Here is a 23370-nt window from a genome sequence, read left to right as displayed (position 1 = left end):
AATTCAGAATACTAATACAAGGGGGCGGCTGGAGAGGCAGGCTAAGGACTGGGGGCTTGATCCACTGGGGCAAGTTTCCAGGGGGGACTGATGGGATTGGGTCTGCCTTTTAGAAAGGCCCCCAGCAGCAGAGAGCGCTCCGTGGAAGGGGCAAGGCTGGCAAAGAGACCAGTGCGTGGGCTCTGCAGCTGTCCAGGCAACAGGACTCACGTGAAGACAATGTGGCAGAAACAGAGGATAGGCGCGAGTGATGTTTCCCAGTAAGAATGGCCCAAGCCTATTGATCAGCTGCCTACAGTTATAATAAAAGTAATAATATTATTAATCATATTGACAGCTAACATTTATTGAAAACTTAATATGCACCAAGCACTATTCTAAGCCCCTTACCTGTATTCACACATTTAATGCTCACGACAACCTTATGAGGGAAGTACTATTAGCATCTCATTTTACAGATGAGGAAACTGAGGCATGCAAAGATTATGTGACCTGCCCAATGCCACTCAGTAGGTGAGAAGCAGCCCTGGGTTCCAACTTGGGCAGCTGTGCCTTTAGCTTCCTACTGGATTTCCTCTGGAGAGATAAGAGAGGGACAGGGAGGGACCCGGTGGGACAAGGGCGAGCTCTCCGGTTTCTAGCTGGGACAACGGAGTGTGGCCTCACCCAAAGTAGGAGCTGATAACTTGAAAGAAAGACATTACCATCACCATCACCTACTAATTCTGTGTGTACCTCATAGGAGCTGCTTAATGGGCTCCACTGCAACCCAGCAAGTGAAATATAGAATAACATCCGGACGTGGCACCAGGCCCCACTTCTATCACACCCCAGTAAAAATAAACCTCTCTGTCCAAATATAGAGTGGTTAGAAGTGTCATGTTTTACAGGAGAAGAGGCAGTTATTTGGCATTAAAAAGAGACAAGTTTTGGCTTCCCCTCAGATCTGGGCAAGAGCACAGCAATTTCCAAATGGAAACTCAGATGGATGGAGTAAGGACCCCTGACTGACTCAGCTGTTTAAGAAGCCCAAACAGAAAACTCATCCCCCTTCTGGGCCTCAGTTTACTCCTCCATAAAACGAAGAGGTCAGACAAGACAACAGACATCATTTCAAGCTCCCGCCGTCTGTGAGGGTAGGAACTGGAGTCTGAGGCTGGTCCTTGAGAGCTGACAGCTTCCTAAATCGTTGGGGCCCAGCGGCACAGACAAGGTGAGGGGGCCCTTCGGCTCACAGCTTACTGCTGATAGGACCAGGAGTGGTTTCTCCCAAGGACTTTCAGAATCTTCTCAAGAGCTTTAAATTACCCTTTTGAGTCAGACACATTGTTAATCCACAAAGTCCCCCTACAACTAGCCTACCTCTTGAGATGCTACCTTGATTAAAAGAAACCGAAGCCCCGCTTGACACATGGGTGTGGGGCTGTGTGGAGCGGCCACCAGGGCACTGACGTCACTGCGGCTGCCATTGCTGAGTGCCGGCCATGGGCAGGGCCTGTGCATACCTTCCCTGTAATCTTGCAAGGCAGGCGCAGCTGTAATTTACACATGGAAGAACCGAAGGCTCAGAGAGGTTACGTAGCTTGCCTAAGATCATTCAGCTGGTTGAGGCCGGAACAGGATCCACATCCAGTCTGGATCCAAATCCCAAGTCTTTCCACCTCATGGGGCCTCTACCATGCTGCTTACTGTGCAGTCAGATGGGCTGTTCTCAACTCCAAGAGAGCACGAAGTCCTGACAAAAGCCGGGAGCTGGGGGTAACTCAGGATGGCAGCTGAGAAACAAGTCAGAAGTCTCCAATTCCCTAACGGGTCCCCTCACATTTTTACCACACCTGGAAAAAGAAAGACCAGCTTTGCTTTAAATGGTTTTTATTAAAAATTGTACCAATTAATGGGGGGGAAGATACACGCACACACACACATATATGCATGTGAAGAACATAAAGCTGAATACTCTGTACAGGTTAAAAACGATGGGTCCCCATTCCCCTCCCTCTTTCTCTGTCTCTCTCCCAGAGGCAGAGTGCCTAGGACCCAGGACAACTAACCTGGGATCAACAAAATGCTACATTCTCACTGGGTCTCCCCTTGATAGCCCCTGTGGACTCAGGGATGGGGTGGCCCACTGGGCAATGCTCACAGAGCAGGGAGAGGTGCTGGCCACCTGTGCAGAGAGGGGCAGTGCAGACCCGGGAGCCTGCACGGGCTCTGAGCACCTTCAGCCGGGGAGGCTGGCACATCTGTGGAAGAGCTCAGCTTTCTCTGCTATTGTCTCAAACCTCAAAGTTCTCACCAGCCCCGGGGTGCCTGCTGCCCACAGTGCCCCCAGGAGCCGACACAGGCTGATAGGTTAACCCCTTCCTGGAAGGAGTGCGGCCGGCGTGGCCTCCCACCAAGAGTCCTGGCCAACACACAGAGGGACTCGGCAGCTTCCTCCAGCCTGGGCTGCAGGACGGATTCACAGACGCCCTGCCGGGCCAGCTGAGCCGCAGCAGCTGAAGTCTTCCTGCTTCTGGGGCTCTCCACTCTCCCTACCTCCCTCTTCATCAAGTTCTCCTGGGGCAGCGGGCTCCTTCCCAGAGGACTGCAGGCAGATGGAGCCCTTGGCTGATACATCCCAGACAACCCGCTCCGTGCCATACCCAGGCTGGAGCCACCCTCGAACAGGGACAGGCTGCTGAGGACAGTGAGACGTGTCAGCTGGGCCCCTCTGAGCACTCGGAACATGCTGCCACATAAACTCTGGACACAGAACAGACCCCCTCCCCTACACGTTCGGGGAGGTCACTGGGAGGTGATCTTTCTCTGACTCAGATTGAGCAAGAGAAGGCCACCGGGGCAGCTCTCCAGCAGCCCAGACTTAGAAGCCGGCGAAGGCAGAGAGACCAGGCTGAGTCCTCCAACTCGCTGGGCGAGTCAGATGTCTGGCCTGGGGGGGTTCCCTCCCCAGTTCTGTCCACCAGCTTCCAGAAAGCCCTCCTCTGGGGTTCTGAATTAGAAGGACTGTTGTGACCCTGAATATCAGGCCTCCCTTCCTCCAGAGCATTTCTACAAAAGGGAGGGAGGTTTTCAGTCCCTCTCCCACCACCCACCCCCAGCAAACCACAAAAGCTCCCGGTTACAGGTCAGGACCCAGGGCAGACTCTCCCTCCCTCTAAATCTGCTTCTCCACCCCCGTCACTAGAGACAGCCAAGCTCCTGGAGGTGGGGGATGGGGAGAGGGGGCCCAAGGGGAGGGACGTGTCTCCTGAGGCTGGACTTGAGGAATGTTCAGACCAACTCACCAAGCAGAGGGGGAAGGGGCCAGGCTGGCTCACCAGGCCAATTAAACACAGCCAGCCAGGAGGAACCTCTCCCCCTCCTGGGGCTACTCTGCCAGTTACCTCCTGGGGTTTTTTTGGGAGGGGGAAGGAAGGGAGTTTGAAATTTTGCCCCGGCTTGCTTAGACAGTGAGTTAGTTCCTGGCTTCGCAGAAAATGGAGACAGTGCGGTCAGACCACCCTCCCCGTGCCTGGCCCTAGGCTCGACGTCCAGGTGGGCTTGTCAAAGTCCTGGTTCAGTTCCCCAGACAGGCCACAGGGCATCCTGCCTGGGCCTGGCAAGGTGTCTGAAGCCGATGGCTGTGCCTCAGCACCCAGGCCTAGACCATTTATTTACTCTCACTCAGCTCAGGTGGAAAGTCTGCCAAGAGAGGTTCAAAGGTGGCTGGCAGAACTAATCCTGTTTTCTTGTGTGTGCCACTCAAGCACATAGCAGCAGCCTGCCTGTCACAGCCATGGTCCAGGAGAAGGGAAAACAACACACGTCCTATACCCATCATAAAACGGTATGGAGACACACAGGAAAGGCTGGATTCCACAATGGTCAGCGTGTCCCAGAGCCAGTCTTCATGCCTGTTCCCTGGGCTCCTTCTTGTAAGCAGGAACCCATCTTCTTAGCAGACAAACCATGGTACACACCCTGAGAATATAATTTTGGCTAAAAAGAGGTAATACCTCCAGAGCATCCACGCAGAACAAAACAAAGGCTTATCCACAGTTTGAGTTCCTTCTCAGGGCCACGGTGAGCCCATACAGCACCCCTTCCTGGGTAGACACTAGGGCATACAGCTTAGCAGGCACAGCACGGGCTGGATTTTAGCCTCCATTATCTTCCTCTGCAGGTGCCCTTGTGCAGTGAACAACCTGCCCAACTGTACATCCAGAAGATCAATGCTTCCTTCGACAGTACTGAAGACCTCCTCTGGGCAGAAGTGGAGGAGCCTGGGCTTGTTCAGATCTGAGAGTTTACTCTGAACTCCTCCAATTCCCTTGGGTAGCCTTGGGATCTTCTCTGCCCAGGGAAGCCATCTTTTCTTTGGGCCTTGCTTCACCATTAGCACCAATGTTATCTTTTCTTACGTATGCAAAAATTATAATTTAATTTCTAAGTGTCTGGTTAATGGATTCCCTGTGTCTTTTCAGATTCCCTGTGTCTGCGATCAGAGCAGCCAGACTGGCTGCTTTAAATTCTCTCCATTAGTGCCACAGCAGGGAGAGAAGGGAAGAAGTTCGGACAGAGGCAGCTGCAATCCTGCTGACTTCCAGAGCACACCCTCCTGGCCTGGCTGGAAGCTGAAGGAAGACAGGAAATGTGTACCAGCTTTGACGGTTCCGCACTCTAATCACTGTCTGTTACTCTAAAAGACACATTTCAGCTGACAAAGCCACTGTGCTGGCTTCTTCCTGTATCCCACTAGGTGTGAAAAAGGAATGGGGATAAGGGGGAGGAGGTATGTTGTTTCCAAGGAAACCAAGATGTCTGGGTTCCTCTAGGGCTGTCTCTTACAGGTGGGATGGCCACCACATTTCCCAGTCCCACTGCCATCCTGCCCCTTCACGCCCTAGAGTGTTGATACTGGGGATGGAATGCAGTCTGTTGGCTGGGTCTTCAGAAAGAAGAGCTGACAAAGGCACAAGCTGCTGGCTACAGCACGTTGACTGGCTATTTGGCTCATCCATCGTTGACACCACGCCAGTCCCAGAGAGCCAGAGGTGGCAGTGGTTCTGCACCTCAGGACCAATCCTGGGGCCTCCAAGTGGGACCAAGTCAGATTTGAGGCCTACCCGGAAGTTTGGTTCATGTTGTGGCATGTTTGAGGGGGTCCTTGGAGAAACCCAACCCTCCCTGAGGTCTGCTGGAGATGACAGGGCTGGGCAAGAACCCCTGAGCCCTTGCAGTGGGTGCTGGCTGGGCCAGACGAGAACCCAGAGACAGGCTGGCTGGCCTAGTGAAGTTGCCATGCTCAGATGGAAAGCCCCTGGCCAAGGCCCTGGTGGGTGAAAGCAGTGTGACCGTCCAGATCTCAGGCCCATGCACGGTGGAAGGGTGATAGGTTTGGTGGAACCAGGAGTCTAATCCAGTCTCCTATTTCTTAAACGAGTTCTTGTGAGAAAACAACAGTCCGCTTGCCAGAGAACATGACTACCCAGTCATCTTCGACAACTGCCGACTGAAGAATGTACTTGTCACAGCCCTTGGGAGGCCCCACCATCACAGACACACCAGCCTCTACTTCAACAGTGTTTGACAAAGGCCCCCATTCGTGGTCGAGGCCCGAAACAGGGAAAGAGGTCCCACTTGGGTATGTCTTATTTACAAACAGAGAAACATTTTAAAGTCAAAAACACAAAACAACTCCACAAGACACAGCATCAGTCCTCGCGCTGTCCTTCCTGCTGTGCCATGCGGAGAGGGCAGCCCAGCCTCACCTGGGACCTGCCCCGTTCCTGTTCTCGTCTCCGTTCAAAGCGAGGTTGTGGAGAAAGAGCAGGGTCTGCCACCACACGCGATTTCGGTTCTGCTGGTGCTGAAAGGAAAAGAATCAAGGTGACTCCTAAAGGCAGCCTCAGAGGACTCCCTCTCATTTCCATTAAGTTCGGATGGACAAACCTTGGGACGGTGGCCCTTTAATCCCATCAGTGCAGCAAACTGGGGGGGGCGCCGGGGCAGGGGGTGGGGGGTGCCCAGAGAAGTGGCGATGACGGCGAGATAGTCGAGTTCTCCAAAAACAATTGCAGTTGGAACATTAAAAAGAAAAGACCAGGCTCTTTATGCACTGTGCACAAGAGGATTAAACTTTTTCCCCTGCTTGCAGGATTTTCCAGAGTTTAGCCAAGTGCTGCTTTTAATCAGATTGGCTCCTGAGCCCCTCAAACCTCAGCTGCACGAACAACAAACTTTCTTCAGAAAGAAAGAGAAGAAGTGCCCCCCTCGCTTCCCCCCACCTCCAAAGTAACACAGAGAACAAGGGGGAAAAGCAGGGGGAGGCTGCATCTGCAAGTGATTTGACACTGTGAAGGTCAAAGGGTTAATCTTCAATTTAAACCACACTGCTGAGGCAGCAAAAATCTGATTTCATCCAGTGCAAACACGCACACTCACAGACACACACACACACACACACACTTGTGCGCCCGCCCTCTCTCCCTTCCCAGCATCTCCAGCTCAGCGCGGCCCTTTTTATAGCTGCTCTTGACAGTAAGCCATAAATAATCCCTCTTGGAGAGCTTTCCTACTGACTGGAGCCAATTAAACGTTAAGCAAGAACATACTTGAAAACAAAACAAAAACAAAGAATGCACACTACTCTCTGGAGGTTATCCCAGGTCCTACTGTCAGGCAGGGAAGCTGAGGGCAAAGGTCAGGGGTCAGTGGCTCACAGGACGGTGGCTGGTGCCCCGCCCACACAGGTATCACGTCCCAGGGGCCAGCAGAAGTCCCCTGAGGGGACTGAGGGGCACTGGAGAGGTGGTCTTTGTCCTCTCTTTGTCTGCCAGGGCAGGAGGACCTGGCTGGGCCCCCTCCGCCGGGTTCTCAGTGTGGCCAGAGGAATAAAATGCTAGTGTGCAGAAAGGAGCCAGCATGGGCCAGACTCGGATTACCGTAGTGGCCCAGGCAGCCAGCACGTTTATGTGAAGTGTCTGGGGAAGCTGGAGCCCTCTCTTGGGCTGTCTTTAGCCACAGCCCGGGCCCCCACCAGGCAACTCCTAGTCAGAGCGGAAGAGGAGGGAGCGGGTAAGTTAGTGGCAGAACAGGAAAGTGAGGCCAGGTCTCCCAGACTCCTAGAACTTCCCACATCCCTCTGGCCCCAGGCAACAAGGCGATGTCCAGGCTGCTGGGTTCCGTTTCACCTTAGGCCGCAAAGAGAGGGGAGGCGTCAACAGAAGCTGACCTCAGAGCCCTGCCAACCCAGGTGAACAGAATGCCCCACGTCTGTGGCAACAGCATTCAGCATTCATCTGCAGAAGGGAGGCCAGAAAACAATCCAGAAAGGTGGAGGCATGGCTACTACTAGGAAGGGAAGGGAAATGGGGTGTGCCACAGAGGAGGCCTGGCCCACTGTGGCTGGGGAGACCATGGCTTCCTCATGTTTTGTAAATAAAGATGAGTAAAAGGAGGAAACACACCCGGCTTAACAAAATCTGGTTAGAGTAAAGCAGCGTGACAATGGACTCAGCTGCAAACCTGGAGACTCAGGCCCACAGCAGCTGGGCAGAGCACGAGGCCCCGGCGCCCCCCCCCCCCAGCTGCTGCCCAGGACAGGTGCAAAGGTCATGGGGTGGAACAGGAGGAGAATCCAGGAAAAGACTAATCCCTGGAGAGGCCAGTCTGCTGGAATTCTGAGTCTCCTCAGGTGCCTGTTTGGAAAGGCCAAGTAACAACAACAACCGTGATCATAGCAATAATAGTAACACTGAGTGTGCCAGGTTCTGAGTGTTTTACATCCTTGATTCTCAAAGTGTGGTCCACGGACCAGCAGCCTCAGCATCATCGGGAGCTTATTAGAAATGCAGACCTACTGAATCAGAAAGTGCATTTTTAACAAGATCCCCAGGTAACTCGGAGACGCACTGGAGTATGAGCAGCACTGCTCTACACAAAGTAAACTCTACGGGTCCTCTCAACAACCCCATGAGGTTGGTCTATAAACGTAGGTACAACCCCACTTTACAGATGAGATCACTGAAAGAGGGAACTTGGCCACATAGCTGGTAAGTGGCCAGGACTGGGCTAAACCCAGACCTCCCGGCCCTAGAGCACTGGTCCTTCCCCTCATCGCAAGGCTCGAGCGCTACCATATACCTTTCTTCATACCAAAGCAGGCCCGCCATCCTCCCCTGCTCTAAATCATCTCAAAACAGCTCAATAGCTAAGGAAGGGAGATCACAAGTCTGTGACTTGGGGTCTAGGCCAATTCCATCTCTATATGTTTCTCCCAAGATTCCCCTGATGAAGGCCAACCTGCTGCCTAGGTCCTGAGGTCTTTAGGGATGAAACAAGGCAGCACCCTCTCTCCCATCATTTGGGGGTGGTGGGGGACCCAGAAGCAGCTGTGGGCCAGGAGTACTGTCAGACTGGAAAGCTGAGGTCTTGCTGGGAGACACAGGCAGGCCTAGGCTCAGGAGGCAGGGCACACGGCCCCACCCTGGGAAAGGACCCAGGCTCTGTGCCTCTGCCTGTGACAGGCCTCGGGGCACCGTGGCGGTGCATGGCACTCTGGGCCAGGAATCAGAGGATCTGGCCGTAGGCTGGGGTCTCCCACCAGCCTGTCTGTGAGTCTCCACTCTCCTTATTAGTGACATGCAGGTGTTGTATTAGATCAGTGCTGCCCAAACCTGACTGTGTCACAGAATCCACTAAGGTGCTGTTGTAAAGACAGAGTCCCCGGGACCCCCCCAGACTGGGTCAGAATCTCCAGGGAAGGGACCCAGGAATTTGTATCCTGAACAAGCTCCCCGGGGTGACATTTTTTAAATCAAAAGTAACATTCGTTATATATTTTAGTCATAAAAGTAATACCTGTTAACTGTAGAAACTTTGGAAAATTCAAGAAATTAGAGGAGAAAAGAAAATCACTCATAATCCTACATCCTAGAAGAAAACACTTCATAATCTGGTTTTTTCTTCAGTCTCTTTCAATCTCTTCCCACCAGAGGAAGGACTCGGCCAAGCCAGAGGTAAATCCTGCCGCGGGGGTTCTGGGCAGCCAGGCCACAGACAGGCATTTGAAAACCACTGAGGTGCTTTCCAACCCTAAGGACTGGCGATTCGGCATTTGTCATCCACAGTTACATTCAGGATTACAACTCACAGCACCAACCAGTGACTCCAGTCAGCCTGGTGGAGGGTCCGGGTTGGCCTGGAGAACAGACTGCCCTGGACCAACTGAAGCTGGCTGCTGTGGCAGTTGTGAGGCCAGCAAGAGCTGGCCCCGGAACCTGCCTGCGGTCCCAGCAGCCCTTTCTCTGGGCACAAGCAGATGCTACACATATTCCCCTGAACCTTCTCCTGCCACAGGGCAGCCCCCCAAAGGCCCTTTTCTGAAAAGAAACCAAGCTGCCTCATACCAAGAGAATCAAAGAATGCCCTGATTATGAGGAGCAACAATAAATGAAGTATTTTTTTAAAAATTAAACAAAAGGGGGGGCTGGCCCCGTGGCCGAATGGTTAAGTTCGCGCGCTCCGCTGCAGGCGGCCCAGTGTTTCGTTAGTTCGAATCCTGGGCGCGGACATGGCACTGCTCATCAGACCACGCTGAGGCAGCGTCCCACATGCCACAACTAGAAGAACCCGCAACGAAGAATACACAACTATGTACCGGGGGGCTTTGGGGAGAAAAAGGAAAAAATAAAATCTTTAAAAAAAAAAAAAAAAAAATTAAACAAAAGGGCCTGACTAGAGAGGAAAGAAAAAGGACTTGAAGGGAGGCCAGTGAGAGAAACAGTAAAGAGGAAGGAAATCACCATTCACGGAACAGGATGAAGTACACAAAGACACCAACCACCAGAGAACAGGATTCTTCCCAGAGAGGTGGGGAGAAGGCAAGAAGGAAGGGGAACAGGAGAGAGGACGCCTGGCCTCTGACTCTCAGGCACTTGGCAGGGCAGCCAGCATACAATCTGAGATCAACGGGGACAAACCCCTGGAGCAAGGCCTTGCTCTCCCAGACTTGGCTTGAGCACCCCTCAAAGTTCGGGAACCTGCAAAGAGTGGGGGTTCCCATAATGCATAGCCGGGGTGCCCTCAGGGGTAGCGGGTTGGGGTACAGCAGATGGGAAGCTGGTGGGAATTGAAGCTTACACCAGAAGGCCTCAAATTCAGAGACAGGAGGGCAGGGCCAAGGCACGGAGGGAAAGAACAGAGGTGATGCTCCACGGGAAGGGGTCCTAACACAGTGGATAAAAACACTCTCTTGACTTAAGGAGCACAACCAGGTATTAGAGATCTAGGATGCTTCTTTGCCTCAGTTCCACTTTCCTGCTGTGGTCACGGATGAAGGCATCAGCCAACAAGTGTTCAAGTCACCCCCACTGTATGCAAGGCACTGTGACAGAACGCGCCGTCGTTCCTCCTGTATAACAGGGCACAGGCAGGGGCATACAATAGGTGCTCAACGAGTGCACGCTGGACTGACTACAGACAAGTCAGCCTTGCAAGATCACCCACTTGTCTGAGGCCAGAACAACTGATGTCTGGCCAGGTCTAGAGATGTGCTCGACGTGACAGAATCAGCCTCCTGCTTGGGGAGAGGCCCAACTAGTAAATGGCTTTCTTTTTTTTTTTTTTTTTTAAGAGCTGGCTATGGTGTCTGACAAGGGTGGATTACACAAATCAAACTCTGTTTCATCCCACATGGCCTCTGCCCTGAGCACAAAGAGTGTTCCCTGCCCCTCACCCCCCATAAGAATCTCCCTCTGCCTCTCCCGCTTCGGATCCAATTCACACCCTCTGGGGGCTTTGTGTGTCATCGGTGTTCCAGATGCTCCAGCAAGAGCTGATTCACCCCAGAGAATTAGAGGAAGGAGCAAGGCAACGCGGTGGCTCTGCTTTTAAAAGAACCTTGCAAGTCTTCCAAACAGCCAGCCGTTTATAATATCTCATACTTGGAACGGAGTGCGTGCCTGTCTTCCCGTGTGCTCCTCACAAAGATCTGGGACAGAGAAAGGGCAGGTATTACCCATCCCATCTCATGGAGGAGGAAGCAAAGGCTCAGAAAAGTTTCCCCGAGCAAGTTAGCTGAGTGGGGGGTTATTCAGACTCCTGACTTCTGACTCCGGGGCCCTGTTCTTTCACTAAAATATTACAGTGTGTTTTATTCACATTATGAAAATAGTATTAACTTTTCAAAAAGAACCGCCTCTGAATTGCTCCCCTAGCATGTTTAAAGACATTGTTTCCGGATCATTAACTATTTAGTAAGAATGCTGTGGACCAGAAAAAATAAACCTTTCAGAGGCAGAGCTAACCAAGATCAAACAGAAATAAAGCTAAAACTGGACTGAAATTATAACTTCAGATCATGTTCTGCAACCAACATCAGTTTCTTTAGAATGCCGGCTTTACCCGGCTTTACAGGAAGCTATGCTATAAAGTGACCTTTTCCTGTCTCTTCTCTTTCCCCCATCATAGCCTAAACCCACTCTGGTCGAGGCTGAAGGAAAGAGCCTTGCCACTGAGAAGAGGAACACAGAGATAAGGGGACTTCAAGAAAAATTCACTTGAAAGAAGTTGGGAAGATGTTTTTGTTCAGCTCAGTGCGCTTTTATCAAGCACCCAACTGAGCTAAGAGTTATGAAGGATACAAAGATGAGCAGGATGTAAACCTTGTCTTCAAGTATTTTACAATCTGAAGGGGAGAAAAGCAAGAACACAGAACTAAGCGTTACAGGAGGCAGGGCCGGGTGGGGCAAAAGTGAGAGCTCCATCGTAGCCTCGCTCTCCAGGAGCGCTCGCTGAGGAGCATGGGTGGGAAGAGCATGGTTTTAGAATCAATCAGATCTGTATGGCTCCCAGCTCAGGCACTTATAGTGTAACTTGGGCATATTATCTCACTTCTCTGAGCCTCAGTTTCCTAGAAAATGGGGTCTAGAAGTACAAGGTTGCTGTGGTGATTAAACGAGAAAAACATATGTAAAGCGTTGGACCTGGTGTTGCACAGAGCAGCTCTCCCCTCCCTGGTGAGGACAAGAGAGACGTGGGCCCCACTTCACTTTGCTGAATGCTTCCCTCAGTAAGCTCTGCTCACAGCGCCCCCCTTAGGAGGACTATCTTCTAAATAGACCCATGAAGTCCTGGAGAAATCCCTGACTTTTCACTCTGGGCTGGGCCGTGGCAGACAGGGGCAGCTGGGCTCAGAATTCCAGGCTGCCAAGCCAAGGAATGGGTTCCGAAACCCATGGGGCAGCCCTTGGGCCCAGGGTGCCTACTGCCCCAGAATGCTCCTGACCCAGACAGCCGAGGAACGAGCAACGTGGCAAAACGGAAAAGGAAAAAATATTCCTTGCCAAGAGCTTCCTCAGCCCAGCCAGCAGCGCTAAGAGGATGTTGAAGCCACCGGCCACCACCATGGCAACACCAATCACTTCTTCAAGGAAGAAAGGGCAGCCTGGGGCCAGCCGGTTCTCAGTTGAAGACAAGAGGGCTTCCGCTAACACGACTGGAAGCCACTGGCACTGTGGGCTGGAGGTTCGGGACAGGGTTGTGCATACCACCCATGTCCCCAGAGCCTCACGCTGCCCTTCCACCGCCTGGAGGTAGGAACTACTGAAGGCTTCTCCAGCTTCCCCCAGGGGGGGCTCTGTTTCCCTGAGTCTGAGAACAGCTCCATCAAACTCCTGGGCAACTTCTTAACAACTCAGAAAGGAACAGCGGTGTGTGTGTTCTGGTCAGAGGTGAGGCAGAGAGGGGACTGGGGGGTGGGGGGTCTAAAGTGCTCTGGAGAAGGAACCCCAAGGCTCTGACTTTCAATTTGGGGGCTTTGCAGCTGGCTCTTCTTGTCCTGCCTGGGGCCAGTTCCCTGGACAGGACAAGGCAAGCTGAGCAGAGAAGAAGGCCTGACCCTCCTCCCCAACACACACACGACTATTCTCATTCTGGTCATGGAACTGCCCTCTTAGTTGCCAGATGTGGATCAAAAGGCAAACCAGACATTTGTCTTTCTCTCTCTTTTTTCAGTGCCTCCCCCAACCCGTCCCCCTATTACCCCCACCCCTCAAGAGAAAAAAAACAAAAGCCAACTCCCATCCCCATGGCTTGCCTTGGTGGGGAAGGAATGAACTGTCCGGAACTACAAGGCCCTTCTCCTGGAAGAGAGAGTAGTCAGGTGCAGAGTTGTGTGGGGAACTCGGCCTCCAGTCAGCCACGCTGATGACTCAGAAGCTAAATATAGCGAGCGATATAAACAGAGCCAGCCACAGAGCAAACACAGGGCCCCCAAGCCCCAGCATGGCTCTCACGCACGGCGGCTCTCAACAGCCCCTCCCCCAGCCTCACTCTTCCCCAGGCATGCCCTAGGTAGACCTCCCACTCCTGGGACAGAGGCTGGCTCCGAAGGGACCCTTCTTACTCTAGGGTGACTCTCTGGGGCTCCTGCCCAGGGCTGCCTCATTCTAGGGCCCGAACCACCTCATTAGCCAGAGTCTGAACTCCAGAAAGCCACTTGCCAACAAGGAGAGCGTACCCAAAGGGTCAGGAAGCAGTCGGTGGCTCCCTGAACAAAGGATCCAGGCTGCTGGCAAGGCAGCTGCTAGTTAATAAACCATGCAAACACCACCTTGGGTACAACTTTCAAAAGAGCTCCCCAAGAACTATAAAGTTCTGTCCAAGCGAAATCCTAAAATCAACTTTTAACCCACTTCCAAAGGTGTTAAACTGTCCATATGTTAATGGTTACACGTATTACAGTTTCCAAAGGGCCCTCACATCAACTCTGCAAGGTAAGTATTGGAAACCGAGGCTCAGAGAAGTTAAATGATTTGCCTGTGAATGCAGAACTCCTAAGTTATAGACCTGGGATTTGAACCCAGGGCTGCCTCTAACTCCAGGATCCTTTCTGTGATATTGCAACTAGAGATGATTTAAACTGAGTAGCTGGAAATTTTTCTCAGATTTCATTTTCCAAAAAGTCTAATTACTATTCAGGGAATTTCCAAATCCGACTGTTCTGAATGGAGCCACTCCTGGTCCAAGGGAAAAAGCCATTTCCAACACAAAGAATTCCAACACTGCTGTAGCTTTGCTCACTCAACAGTCTACAGCAGCTACTTTTTTTTTGAGGATTCTTGGCTTCTTAACATTGCCCAAAAACATCCCTACAAATTTCAATATGGTGCCAATGGGACCGGAGACTTTCCTAAGGGGAGAGGATAGCAGCTACAGCCCATTCTTCAGCCCACGCTGCAGGAGCCCACGGCAGAGGGAAAGAAGCTGGGACTCACACCTTCTGGCCAGAGCAGCCCGTGAGCTCAGCGAGAAAGCAGACTTGCACTACCCTCTTCCATGCAGAAGCTGGATGGACACGGAAACACCAGGGCCCTCTCACAGAACCCGAGTCAAGGTAGGCCATGGTCAGAAGGCCACTAGAGGTCACCTGCTGCAGCCAGTCAGCTCACAGAGGAGCAAAGAGGGGAACCTTCCACTCCTGACCCAGCCAAAGGAAGGCAGGGTGTGTGATGAAGTCTACAAAGGCTTTTATGTCCACTCACTCTGCCTCCAACTCTCTTGCCGCTTTGGAGACCCAAAGAGCAGGCAGCAAGCACCTTACTGATCTTCTGCCTCCAATTCCTCACCTGTTGGTCCAGAGGAGCCCCCGTGAACTGATCACTTGGGTAACCAGGCTAGACCTCCACCCTCCATGATCCCTGGGAAATAGGCTGGGAGGGTTTACGGCCCACATAAACCCACACCCAGGGGAGTTTGGAGCAGTTGCATCTGGGGTCATGTTGACGCACTCAATATTCCATGATGCCATCCTAAAATGCACTGCTCCATCTTCATACCCCTCCCTCTTCTCCACATCTTCTAGGGAGAATGTACAGAAAAAAATACACAAAAAAAGGATAACTGAGGTCTGCAACCAGGGACAAAAGGCAGGAGCTCACACTCCCTACAGGACTTAGGGACCAATGGCCACTCTCTGGTCCTGGGACACCAACCAGATCTGAGGAGAGGGATGGCCAGGCCCCTTCTACCTTCTTACTGCCTCTTGGGTTGTCTTTCTGGGCTGTCCCACAATGCTGGGGGATGACCACCATTCTCTGAGGAGAACTGTACAAGGCCAAGGCCCATAAGTGAATGGTGTGGACACTGATCTCTCTGGACAGGGCAGGCAGAGGATACTCAGAAGAGGCAGCTCTGCTCAGGGATCAGCTTGACAGGTGCGGTGGGAAATGCATTGCGAACTGACAAGAACAAACGTGGGGGATAATCAGGATAATAGACAGACAGAAAGAAAGAAGCATTAAAGAATACCTACTGTGTGCCTGGAACGGTCATAGATATTTTCTCACTTAATCTTCAGAGTCACATTCTGTGGTATTAGCTGTAATTGACAGAAGAGAAAACAGGCTCTGCGAGGTCAAGTGACTCTGCAATGGCTAGCAGGTGGCAGAGCTGGTGCTCAGCCCTGGGCCTTCCGACTTTGTACTTGAAGCCTAGAAACTTAATCCCAAACCACTTCCATCCCAGTGCCTCAGTTTCCCTCCCCGCAAAGGTGAGGCAAGGGAATAGGGAAAGAAGGTAAAGGATAAGAATATAAGAGTGACAACAGTACTTTCTAGATACGAAAATATTTAGACCATAGTTTATATAATAATCAAGTTCAGAAAACGACTCACTTCTTACAATTGTCTACCAGAAGGTCCTAGGCATGCCAGTGCTCCCTCTGCCTGTACCGTGATCCTGGCCCTTCCCACAGGATGAGCTCTTGGTGAAGGTCTGTGAGCAGGGTTAGTGGGGAGTAGGGGGTTAAGAGCAACAGGACTCCCTGAACAAAAAGGCTGGCTCTTTGTAATGGAAAATCTGGGAAAACCAGCTCTAGGTGGGAAAGGCCTCACTGGCCAGCCTCCTGCCACTGCAGGGTAGCAGAAGCAGGTAGCTGGCAGGAGGGTGAGGGGCACAGGAGACTCAAGAGCCAGTATGGGGTGAGATGCAGAGCAGGGGAGACTGTCTTGCAGTTCTCCAGCTCTGCTGTTCTGCTCCTCCTCCTCCCTGGCTGGGGTGGCTCTGGCTGAGAGGACAGCACCTTGTCCAGAGCTGAACCATGCCCTCAAAGAGGCAGCCCCGGACTGGGGGAAATGATGCCAAGCAGCAAAGAGCAAGGTCAGACCTTGGCATAAGGGCCGCCTCCTCCTGTTCAGGACTGAGTCAGGAAGAAAGGCCCAGGGCTATGTTCTGGTCCTGTTCCTGGCACAGCTGGGCAAGGGAGGGCTCCCCGCCTGCTCCCAGTCCTACAGGGGCTCAACAGTGGATGGGGGAAGTTTCTGGGAAGCAAGTGTTGGGAGAGATCCGGTCTATTGGGAATGAAGAAAGCTGCCTTCCAGATAGTCCTCTAGATGAGTCTAGGAGACCCACAGCCACTGTGTCCTCCATCAGCTCCAGCACCAGGACAGAAGCTGAGTGAGGTCCAGCCACAGGCCACAGAACCAGGGTAGAGTGAAAGGGCAGGAAGGAGGCCAAGAGACAGAAATCAATAATCAGAGTAAGTCCACACAGGGACTGAAGGGGAAACTCGAAGCCAAGTTTCCACAGAACAATCAAAGGAGGGAACAGGGACTACAGCTGGGGGCCAGAGGAGGAGGCCAGACTCCCCTACTATCTAAGCATAGGGCCACCCTCCATTCCTGATCACTAAGGGACTGGAAGAGCCACCAGGACCAAGCCTAGCCCCAAACTTCCCTCAGAACCCCTTGGCAGAGGCACTAACCATATCTAACCCCTGATAGCCTGTTCTCAGGACACCCACAATTTCTCTTTCCCCTGGTGCTGGCAACAGTTTGGCCCTTAAGTCAAACCTTCTACTATCAATAGCTCTCCTCTGGTCACCTGAAGTTACCCATGGAACCTCAGGGGGTGCCCAGTCATGGTGAATTATTTATTCTCTTGATTTCCTGACAGACAGACAAGACTAGACACACACACACACACACACACACACACACACACACACAGCCTGCTGGCCCAGGGACACTGTCCCAGAGGTAGGGACTGTGCTCATTTCCAGGTGGTGTGCCTTTGCTTCAGCAGTGGCTGTCCTAGCACAGATCCAGCCTCGGGCTCCTCTCCCTGCCTTGGCAGCCATCCAGAAAGCCAGCCCAGAGAAGAAGGGTTAAGTGCCTGGGGGCTGGCCCAGACGGCGGCTGCCGAGCAGGGCAGCCTCCAGGCCGTGGCACGGAGGGCTCCTCCAGCACGAGCCTGCCAGCCGCCGCCTTTGTTGATGGACTCTGCCACATGCTCGACTGACACGCGATGCTCCGCCCTGGCGGGGCTGGTGCCAGGCTGCCGGCCAAGCACCCGCCGAGCGCCCGGCCGCTGGTCTGGAGAGACTCTCGGAGGTACACTCTCCAGAGTCCCAGCCCCGCTTCCCAGACAGAGACAATGAGGAGCGGCCTCCCCAGCTGGAAAGTGTCAGGTTACAACCGGTTCCACCGCTTTCCCCCACTCAGGCCCATCCCCAGTCTGGGTTCCCCTGTTTCCCACTGCACCTCAGCCAGGCACCCCCAACTGTCCAGTTACCCTGCAGCACCCTGAAAATCTTCCCCTGAGGTCTGCGTGGGACAATCGCCCAACCCGGGCCTCAAGAAGAGACAGCTTGTCAAGCAAGCCTGCAGAAAGCCATCCCATTCCCCAGGAGGGGTCGCAGCATCTCGACACCCTCCTCTCATGGAGCCTGAGCTTAGAGCAGGCCCATAACCAACTTAGAGCTCTGAGATGAGGGCAAGAGTGCTCACGCAGTCGGGCCCATCCAGTCCACGGGAATCACAACAGCATTAGGCCAAAACTCCAGGACCTTATCCTTGAGGCTTGGCAGACGGAGTCGCTGAGGCAGGCCCCGGCCCCCCAGCCCCAGAAGACTCACCACCCCCCCAAGCCCCCATGCCTACTTGCTGCATATGAAGCCGATGGAACTGGTCTGCAATGCACTGAAGTTTTCGGGCAATCTGTACCTCTGCTCGATGTTGCCACTGCCCTTCAGGGGGCTGCTCACCAAGGGGCAAGCCTGCAGGGAAACTGGCAGGGAGAGGGAGCCGGTAGCCAGCATTGCCTGCAAAGACAGAGGGCCCACATCTCAGCATTCTCCACGACTGCCCCATCCTCCCCATGCCTACCACTCCTAGCTGAGACCTGGGGCCAAGGGTAAACCCCAGGATGGGAAGGGAGAGGAACATAGCCTGCCTTTATCAGGGGACTCTGCCAAATTCAGACAGCCTGACTTGCCATCTGCCCGAGTGTATAAAAGTTGATGCTGGGAGAACAGAATGAAATGGTCCCAGCCTTCGCTTCAGTTCTCCAGTCACTGGCAGAGCCATGGCAAAGGTAATAGGCACGGTGAACGTGCTAACCTTCTGTCCTTATTTACCGAGCTACATTGACCACAATTTATTATTCATGTGGTAGCAGGTTGAAGCTCTTTGGGAAAGCACTGGAGGCAGCTCTCCAGAGTTCCTGGGTTGAGCAAAGCAAGGGACAGAGAAAGAGAAAACAAAAAAGCATCTTCACTTCTTAGTGAAGCAGAGAAAGGCTGGTCTTCGGTCCTGAAGCTCCGGACAGTGGCACAAAAATTAGGGAGAGAAAACTCCTTAGACCCACAGAACAGCCAAGTTCCTCTCTGGAGGCAGCCCCAGGCTCCTCACTTACCACTGCAGGCAATCCAGCTGCCGCTAGGGGTGCCCACCGCCTGCTCCCTCCTGTCCCTCTTCCCCGCCCGCCCGCCCGCCCGCCTTATCCAGCTTCTCAGACTCCCGCCAGAACTGCGTGGCCAGAACTGCCCTGTGGAGCAGCTCCCTCTAAGAATAACCACAGTGTCCCTGCGACCTGCTCCGTCAGACACAGCAAGATAGCCTCCGAACCTTTCCCTCCCTCCAGCAGCTATTGTGCTCAAACAAGAAAACAGACTGAGTGTCGAACCCTGCCCTTTTGCCAGAGGAGGGCATGTTGCTCATAAAACAAACCATTTAAGCCCACAAATGAAGGGGTCTTGTCTGAGCCTTAGAAACAGCCCCTCTGCTGGCACTGAGCCCAGGCAGGCCAAACCTCTTTCTCCAGTTCCCCTTCCTAGCACAGAAAGTCCCGAGTGACAATTGGGGGCCACCTTCTGCCTTCAGGAACCTTCCTTCCAAGAATAGGCTGGGTTTTTCCCTTCAGTGTCAACAGCGAGTCACAGATCCCCCAACCTTCTCCAGGGCAATGTGAGCCACATCATTACCAGGACACAAAAGGCTGGGCCACTCAATGGGCCACAGGGTGTAAAAGCCAAAGCCCAGGGACCCTCCCTCCAACCCAAGGAGACACCAGGGACCCACAGATCCCTCCAGGAAGGGACAAAAGAGCAGAAACAACGGCAGGGCAACTTGCCGTTCTTGGGCCCGAGGAGCACAGGTGAGGAGCAATAACAAGCAGAGAGGCAGAAGGGTGAATGCTGCGGACTCAGCAGCCCCTGCTGCTCCATTTAGGGAAGGAAATAGCAAGGGGCAGGTTTGGGGAGGGGAAGTCCCCTCTTTTCCCCCAGTCTCTATGGGAGGAGTCCTGAGGCTAAGAGCACTCACCATAAAAGAGTCGCTGGGGTTCCTCGGTCACCCCACAAGGCAGCATGACACCCTGGCTTGGGGAGGCTGGACTGAGGGTCTGGGTGGCCTTGTCTTCCTGGCTGGTGGGTCGAAGGCCAGGGCCACAGCAGTGGGTGAGAGGGAAGAGCCGCAGATGGCTGAGGGGGCAGTCCAGCTGGCTCGGGGCAAACAGGTCAGCAGAGAGCAAGCTCCTGGGCTGGGTCCCCGGCTCCCCATCCTCTGGCTGGAACACATCATCCTCCAGCTCCTCTACACACTGAGGCGGCTCCATGTCCCCTGTTAGGGCGCAATGCAGGCATCCGGGATGCTGCCCCCAGTCAGGCCAAACCTGGAAGGACTCCCCCCGCCTTCCTTCTTCCCTGCCCCTCTTCTTATCTGGGGAAGTAAGGCCTGGTACTGATGACAGACAAGCAGTGCCAAGAGTAACACCCACCCCCAAATGTGGACTGCCTCACCTTTCAGGGACTCGCCCTACCTCTTCCCTGGGCCCACCCAGAGTCACCCTCCCCTTGGCCTCTTCTTCTGACCCAGGACAGTCCCAGTCCTGAAGTTTGACTGCTACTGACTCTGAGCAATAGCACAGGCAGGATCAGCTGCTACAAGCACAATGGGTAGCTGGGGAAATGTGGACAAGGCTGTCCTCTGTGAGTGACTGTGGAAGGGCAGAAGGGCGCTGTGACTGGCTGTATGAGCAGTGCTCACAACACACACACACACTCACTGCCCTGAGGAGTAACCACCAAGCTCTCATCTCAGTCTGAGCTGAGCTCCAGGCTCACCAGCAAAAACAAAAGCCAGCAATCCTAGGGCAGCCAGGTTCCCTCCAAACCTGCTAAGCCCCGCCCAGCTGCTCATCTACTAGTCTCCACCCACTGCTTGCTCAACACAACAAACAGGCTGGAGGTGTGGTAAGAGAGTGTCCTAGGAGAGACAGGGGAAAAAGACCTAAGTTCGTCATTGCAGCTGCCCACTCAGCAAAGCAGAGCTGTCTGCCCACCACAACCTGGACTCGAGGGTAGGTCCAGCATCCAGCAAAGTAGCCAGCCTCCCCCAGTTCAGTCTACTCACTAGTCTCCAAGACTTCAAATCTTTCCCCACAGCCTCCCATTCCTGCCAGCACTGAACCTGAGATTGGTACAACCTGCCTCACAGAAGGAAGTGAAATTCAGCCCTCTCTCTGTGACCTCACTCCCAGCCTAGACTATTCAGGTTGTTGATATGAGTTTCATGGTGATAAAGAAGTTCCTCTTGCTCTGCCTGATGGTCTTGGAAGTCTGAGCTTGGAACTACCCAGCAACGTGAGCTCCCAACCCAGGCCCCTACACATACACCAGGAACCACTTAGGGCCCCTAGGGCAGCCAGAAGCAGCAACCCCAAGTGGTTAAGGATATAGAGAGACAATGTTTGTCACTGCCAGATTCAATTAGAGGTCCCCTGGGAATTCTGTCTCCGGTCTCCTGCCTTTGAAGAACAAGCCAAATGGTCTGTGGGTTGGTAAAGTACTTAAATGAATCTCCCTTATTTCAGAAATCCTGCCCTTCCCAAATGCAAGCTTTCTCTGCTTGCTTCAACCCTCCCTCTATCCCATCCAGACCCTGAGCTATCTATGGTCCTATCTCTGCCCTCTTCCCTGGAGAGCGAGGAGATGCCCACTTGGATGGCAAAACAGGCACATGGTGTTCTTCGGATAATGTTTTCCAAAGGGGGGTGAGAGAACTCCAGCTTATCAGTCCCAGGAAAGAAAGTTTCCCACTGAAAGGACCAAGTGCTGTCCTGCCAGTCACCTGGCAGGGGCTGCCCTCCTGCCCTTCAACCTCCTCTGCAAGCTGGCAATCCCAACCTAAGCAGGGGCCCTCCAAAGCCAGTCACAAGCAGGAGTCATTGTCTTGGTTTTTCCTTTGAAGCCCGTCACCTCCCCCTCCCCCTCCCAGCAAAGCCCCAAAGTTCAACCCTTGTTTGGCTGGACGGTGGGGGAGGGGCAGCCAGAGGGTGTGGCTCTGCAAGCCCGGGGGACCCTTCCCACTCTCCACAGGAACTGCAGGTGGCTCTTCTGTAGGTGGGAGCCTCTGAGGGTGAGGGCTGCTGGGCAAGGCCAAGTGTAAGCTGGGATACAGTAAAGAGAAACCTCTTCTTCCCCTTCCCCTGAGCTGAAGAGGTGATGTCCAAACGGGTAGGAGAAGGGCATCTCCTGAGAGCACTGCCAGGGAAGGCTTTATTCCTAGCAAGGAGAACTAAAGCCCGCTGGAGCCTTCCTAGCCCCTGAGGGCTCTAACAGGGATGCTGAACCTAGACTCCTCCTCCTAGAAGGCAGTAGCCAGACACTCTGAACCTCCACAGGGGCTAAAATCTGGGAACGCACACATACACCCTCACGCACTCACACAACACACAGCAGACCTGGGTGACTCCAGGAGAGAGTCTCGGCCTCCGAGTCGTGATGCCAGGGCTCCGTGCCAGGGTCCAGCGTGACGAGCACTTGGGGGCTTGGCGCCCAGACTCAATTGGGAAGGAGGGGAAAAGCCCAGCTGTTAAGGAGAGGAGCCTTCAGACTCTGCAGGGAGGCGGGACGGCCCACAACTCCCTGCCCTACCCCAAAGTCAGACCCAGAGGCCGGCCGTTCTAGGGCGCCCAGGTCTGCTCAGCCGTGCACCGCTGCTTACCCTGCCCACCTGGACCCAACTCCTTGGAGTCTCAAATGCCAGTACCCCCAAGTTCCCTCGTGGAACAACGCACCCAGATGTGGGTTCTGCACCCCGTTCCTGCACCCCGGCGCCCCAGTCCCTCATGGTCACCCCAGACGCCCGCAGCCCAACCCCTCCCGGGCCCCCAGGCGCAGCGCGACTCCTCTCCCCACTTCTCCGAGGAGGTGCAATCCAACTCCGCCCGGCCCCCGGCCGCCCGGGCGCTCACCCGGCTGCGGCAGGAGGCGGGAGGCGCGGACGGGGGCGGCGGCGGCAGCGGGCGGGCGGGCGCGGGAGGAGGCCACTCTGCACCGCGCGGTATTGTTTCCAAAATACGCCCGCTCGGGGCATCCCGCAAACAGCTGATGAGGCCCCGCCCCCAGCGCGTCACCCCGCCGGCTGGCCAATGGCGAGTGGAGCCCCAAGTCCCGGGCTGGGCGGCTGCCAGGGACGGTCACGAATGTACGAACCTTCCCTTGGAAACATTGCAAGGGGCCGAGCAAAATTCCTACCCCCTCCAGAAACGCAATAGGAGCGCCGCCGCCCGCGCAGATTCCTAACGCAGGCTAGGGAAGCGCAGGAGAGTCCCTGAGTCCTCTGTATTAGGAGGGAGAGAGGGGGCGCCAAAGTGACTTTTGTCTTCTCTTTCTTGGGAATAGGCTGAATAATTACGCGCGTCCAGAAAAGGAGGGGAAGAGGAGGCGGGCAGCTTTGAGACGAGGCTGGCGGCATCCAGTGAGTGCAAGGTACACGTTCCTGTGGATCCCGACCTGGTGGCAAAGCATTCTCCCGCCTACCGAGCGGGTCAGAAGAAAATTCCAGCCCCAATACTGTAGGAAGCATGAGAACACGTGTATCGCGCTGTTAGTGAGTGACATTCAGATCAAACACATCCAAAGGGACCCTCAAATCCTCTTCTTGATTGGGCGTGGACAATCAGAAAATAAGCATCTAGCTGAAGAGAGGCGAGATCAAGAATGTAGGGGCTGCTTGGGCGGTTGACACACATCCTGTTTATGGCAGCATCCAGAGATGGTGCTGGTGCTGCCAGGAGAGCAACGTGTCCTGCAGATGGCGTACT

The 23370-nt window shown here is 53.9% G+C and overlaps 1 protein-coding gene across 2 annotated transcripts; it reads right to left on the bottom strand.

Annotated features, from left to right (window-relative positions):
• Nucleotides 1–326: 326 nt before the first annotated feature.
• BMF (Bcl2 modifying factor) lies at nucleotides 327–22686 on the bottom strand. Of its 2 annotated transcripts, XM_070625463.1 has the most exons (6): nucleotides 22519–22653; nucleotides 22006–22133; nucleotides 19587–19883; nucleotides 17925–18085; nucleotides 5754–5851; nucleotides 327–1835 (listed from the first exon to the last, which is right to left on the bottom strand). In XM_070625463.1, the coding sequence occupies exons 3-6, from the start codon at nucleotides 19876–19878 to the stop codon at nucleotides 1712–1714; spliced, it is 675 nt and encodes a 224-aa protein (XP_070481564.1). In that variant the 5' UTR covers nucleotides 19879–19883; nucleotides 22006–22133; nucleotides 22519–22653; the 3' UTR covers nucleotides 327–1711. The 2 variants fall into 2 exon arrangements, with proteins under 2 accessions (XP_070481564.1, XP_008534568.2); XM_008536346.2 differs by lacking the exon at nucleotides 327–1835 and having other exon boundaries at nucleotides 1856–5851; nucleotides 22519–22686.
• Nucleotides 22687–23370: the final 684 nt, after the last annotated feature.

Source organism: Equus przewalskii, chromosome 1 (genome assembly GCF_037783145.1).
Source record: "Equus przewalskii isolate Varuska chromosome 1, EquPr2, whole genome shotgun sequence".
Lineage (NCBI taxonomy): Eukaryota > Metazoa > Chordata > Mammalia > Perissodactyla > Equidae > Equus > Equus przewalskii.
This window is presented reverse-complemented; position numbering and strand designations above follow the sequence as displayed.

Bases quoted from the DNA above. Each gene is read 5' to 3' on its own strand.
- BMF (XM_070625463.1), bottom strand. From the start codon at position 19,878: ATGGAGCCGCCTCAGTGTGTAGAGGAGCTGGAGGATGATGTGTTCCAG. The intron at 18,086-19,586 runs GTGAGTGCTCTT...CTGTCTTTGCAG, and splicing joins ACCCCAGCGACTCTTTTATG to GCAATGCTGGCTACCGGCTC. The intron at 5,852-17,924 runs GTAGGCATGGGG...TTTTCCTTTCAG, and splicing joins ATCGGCTTCATATGCAGCAA to CACCAGCAGAACCGAAATCG.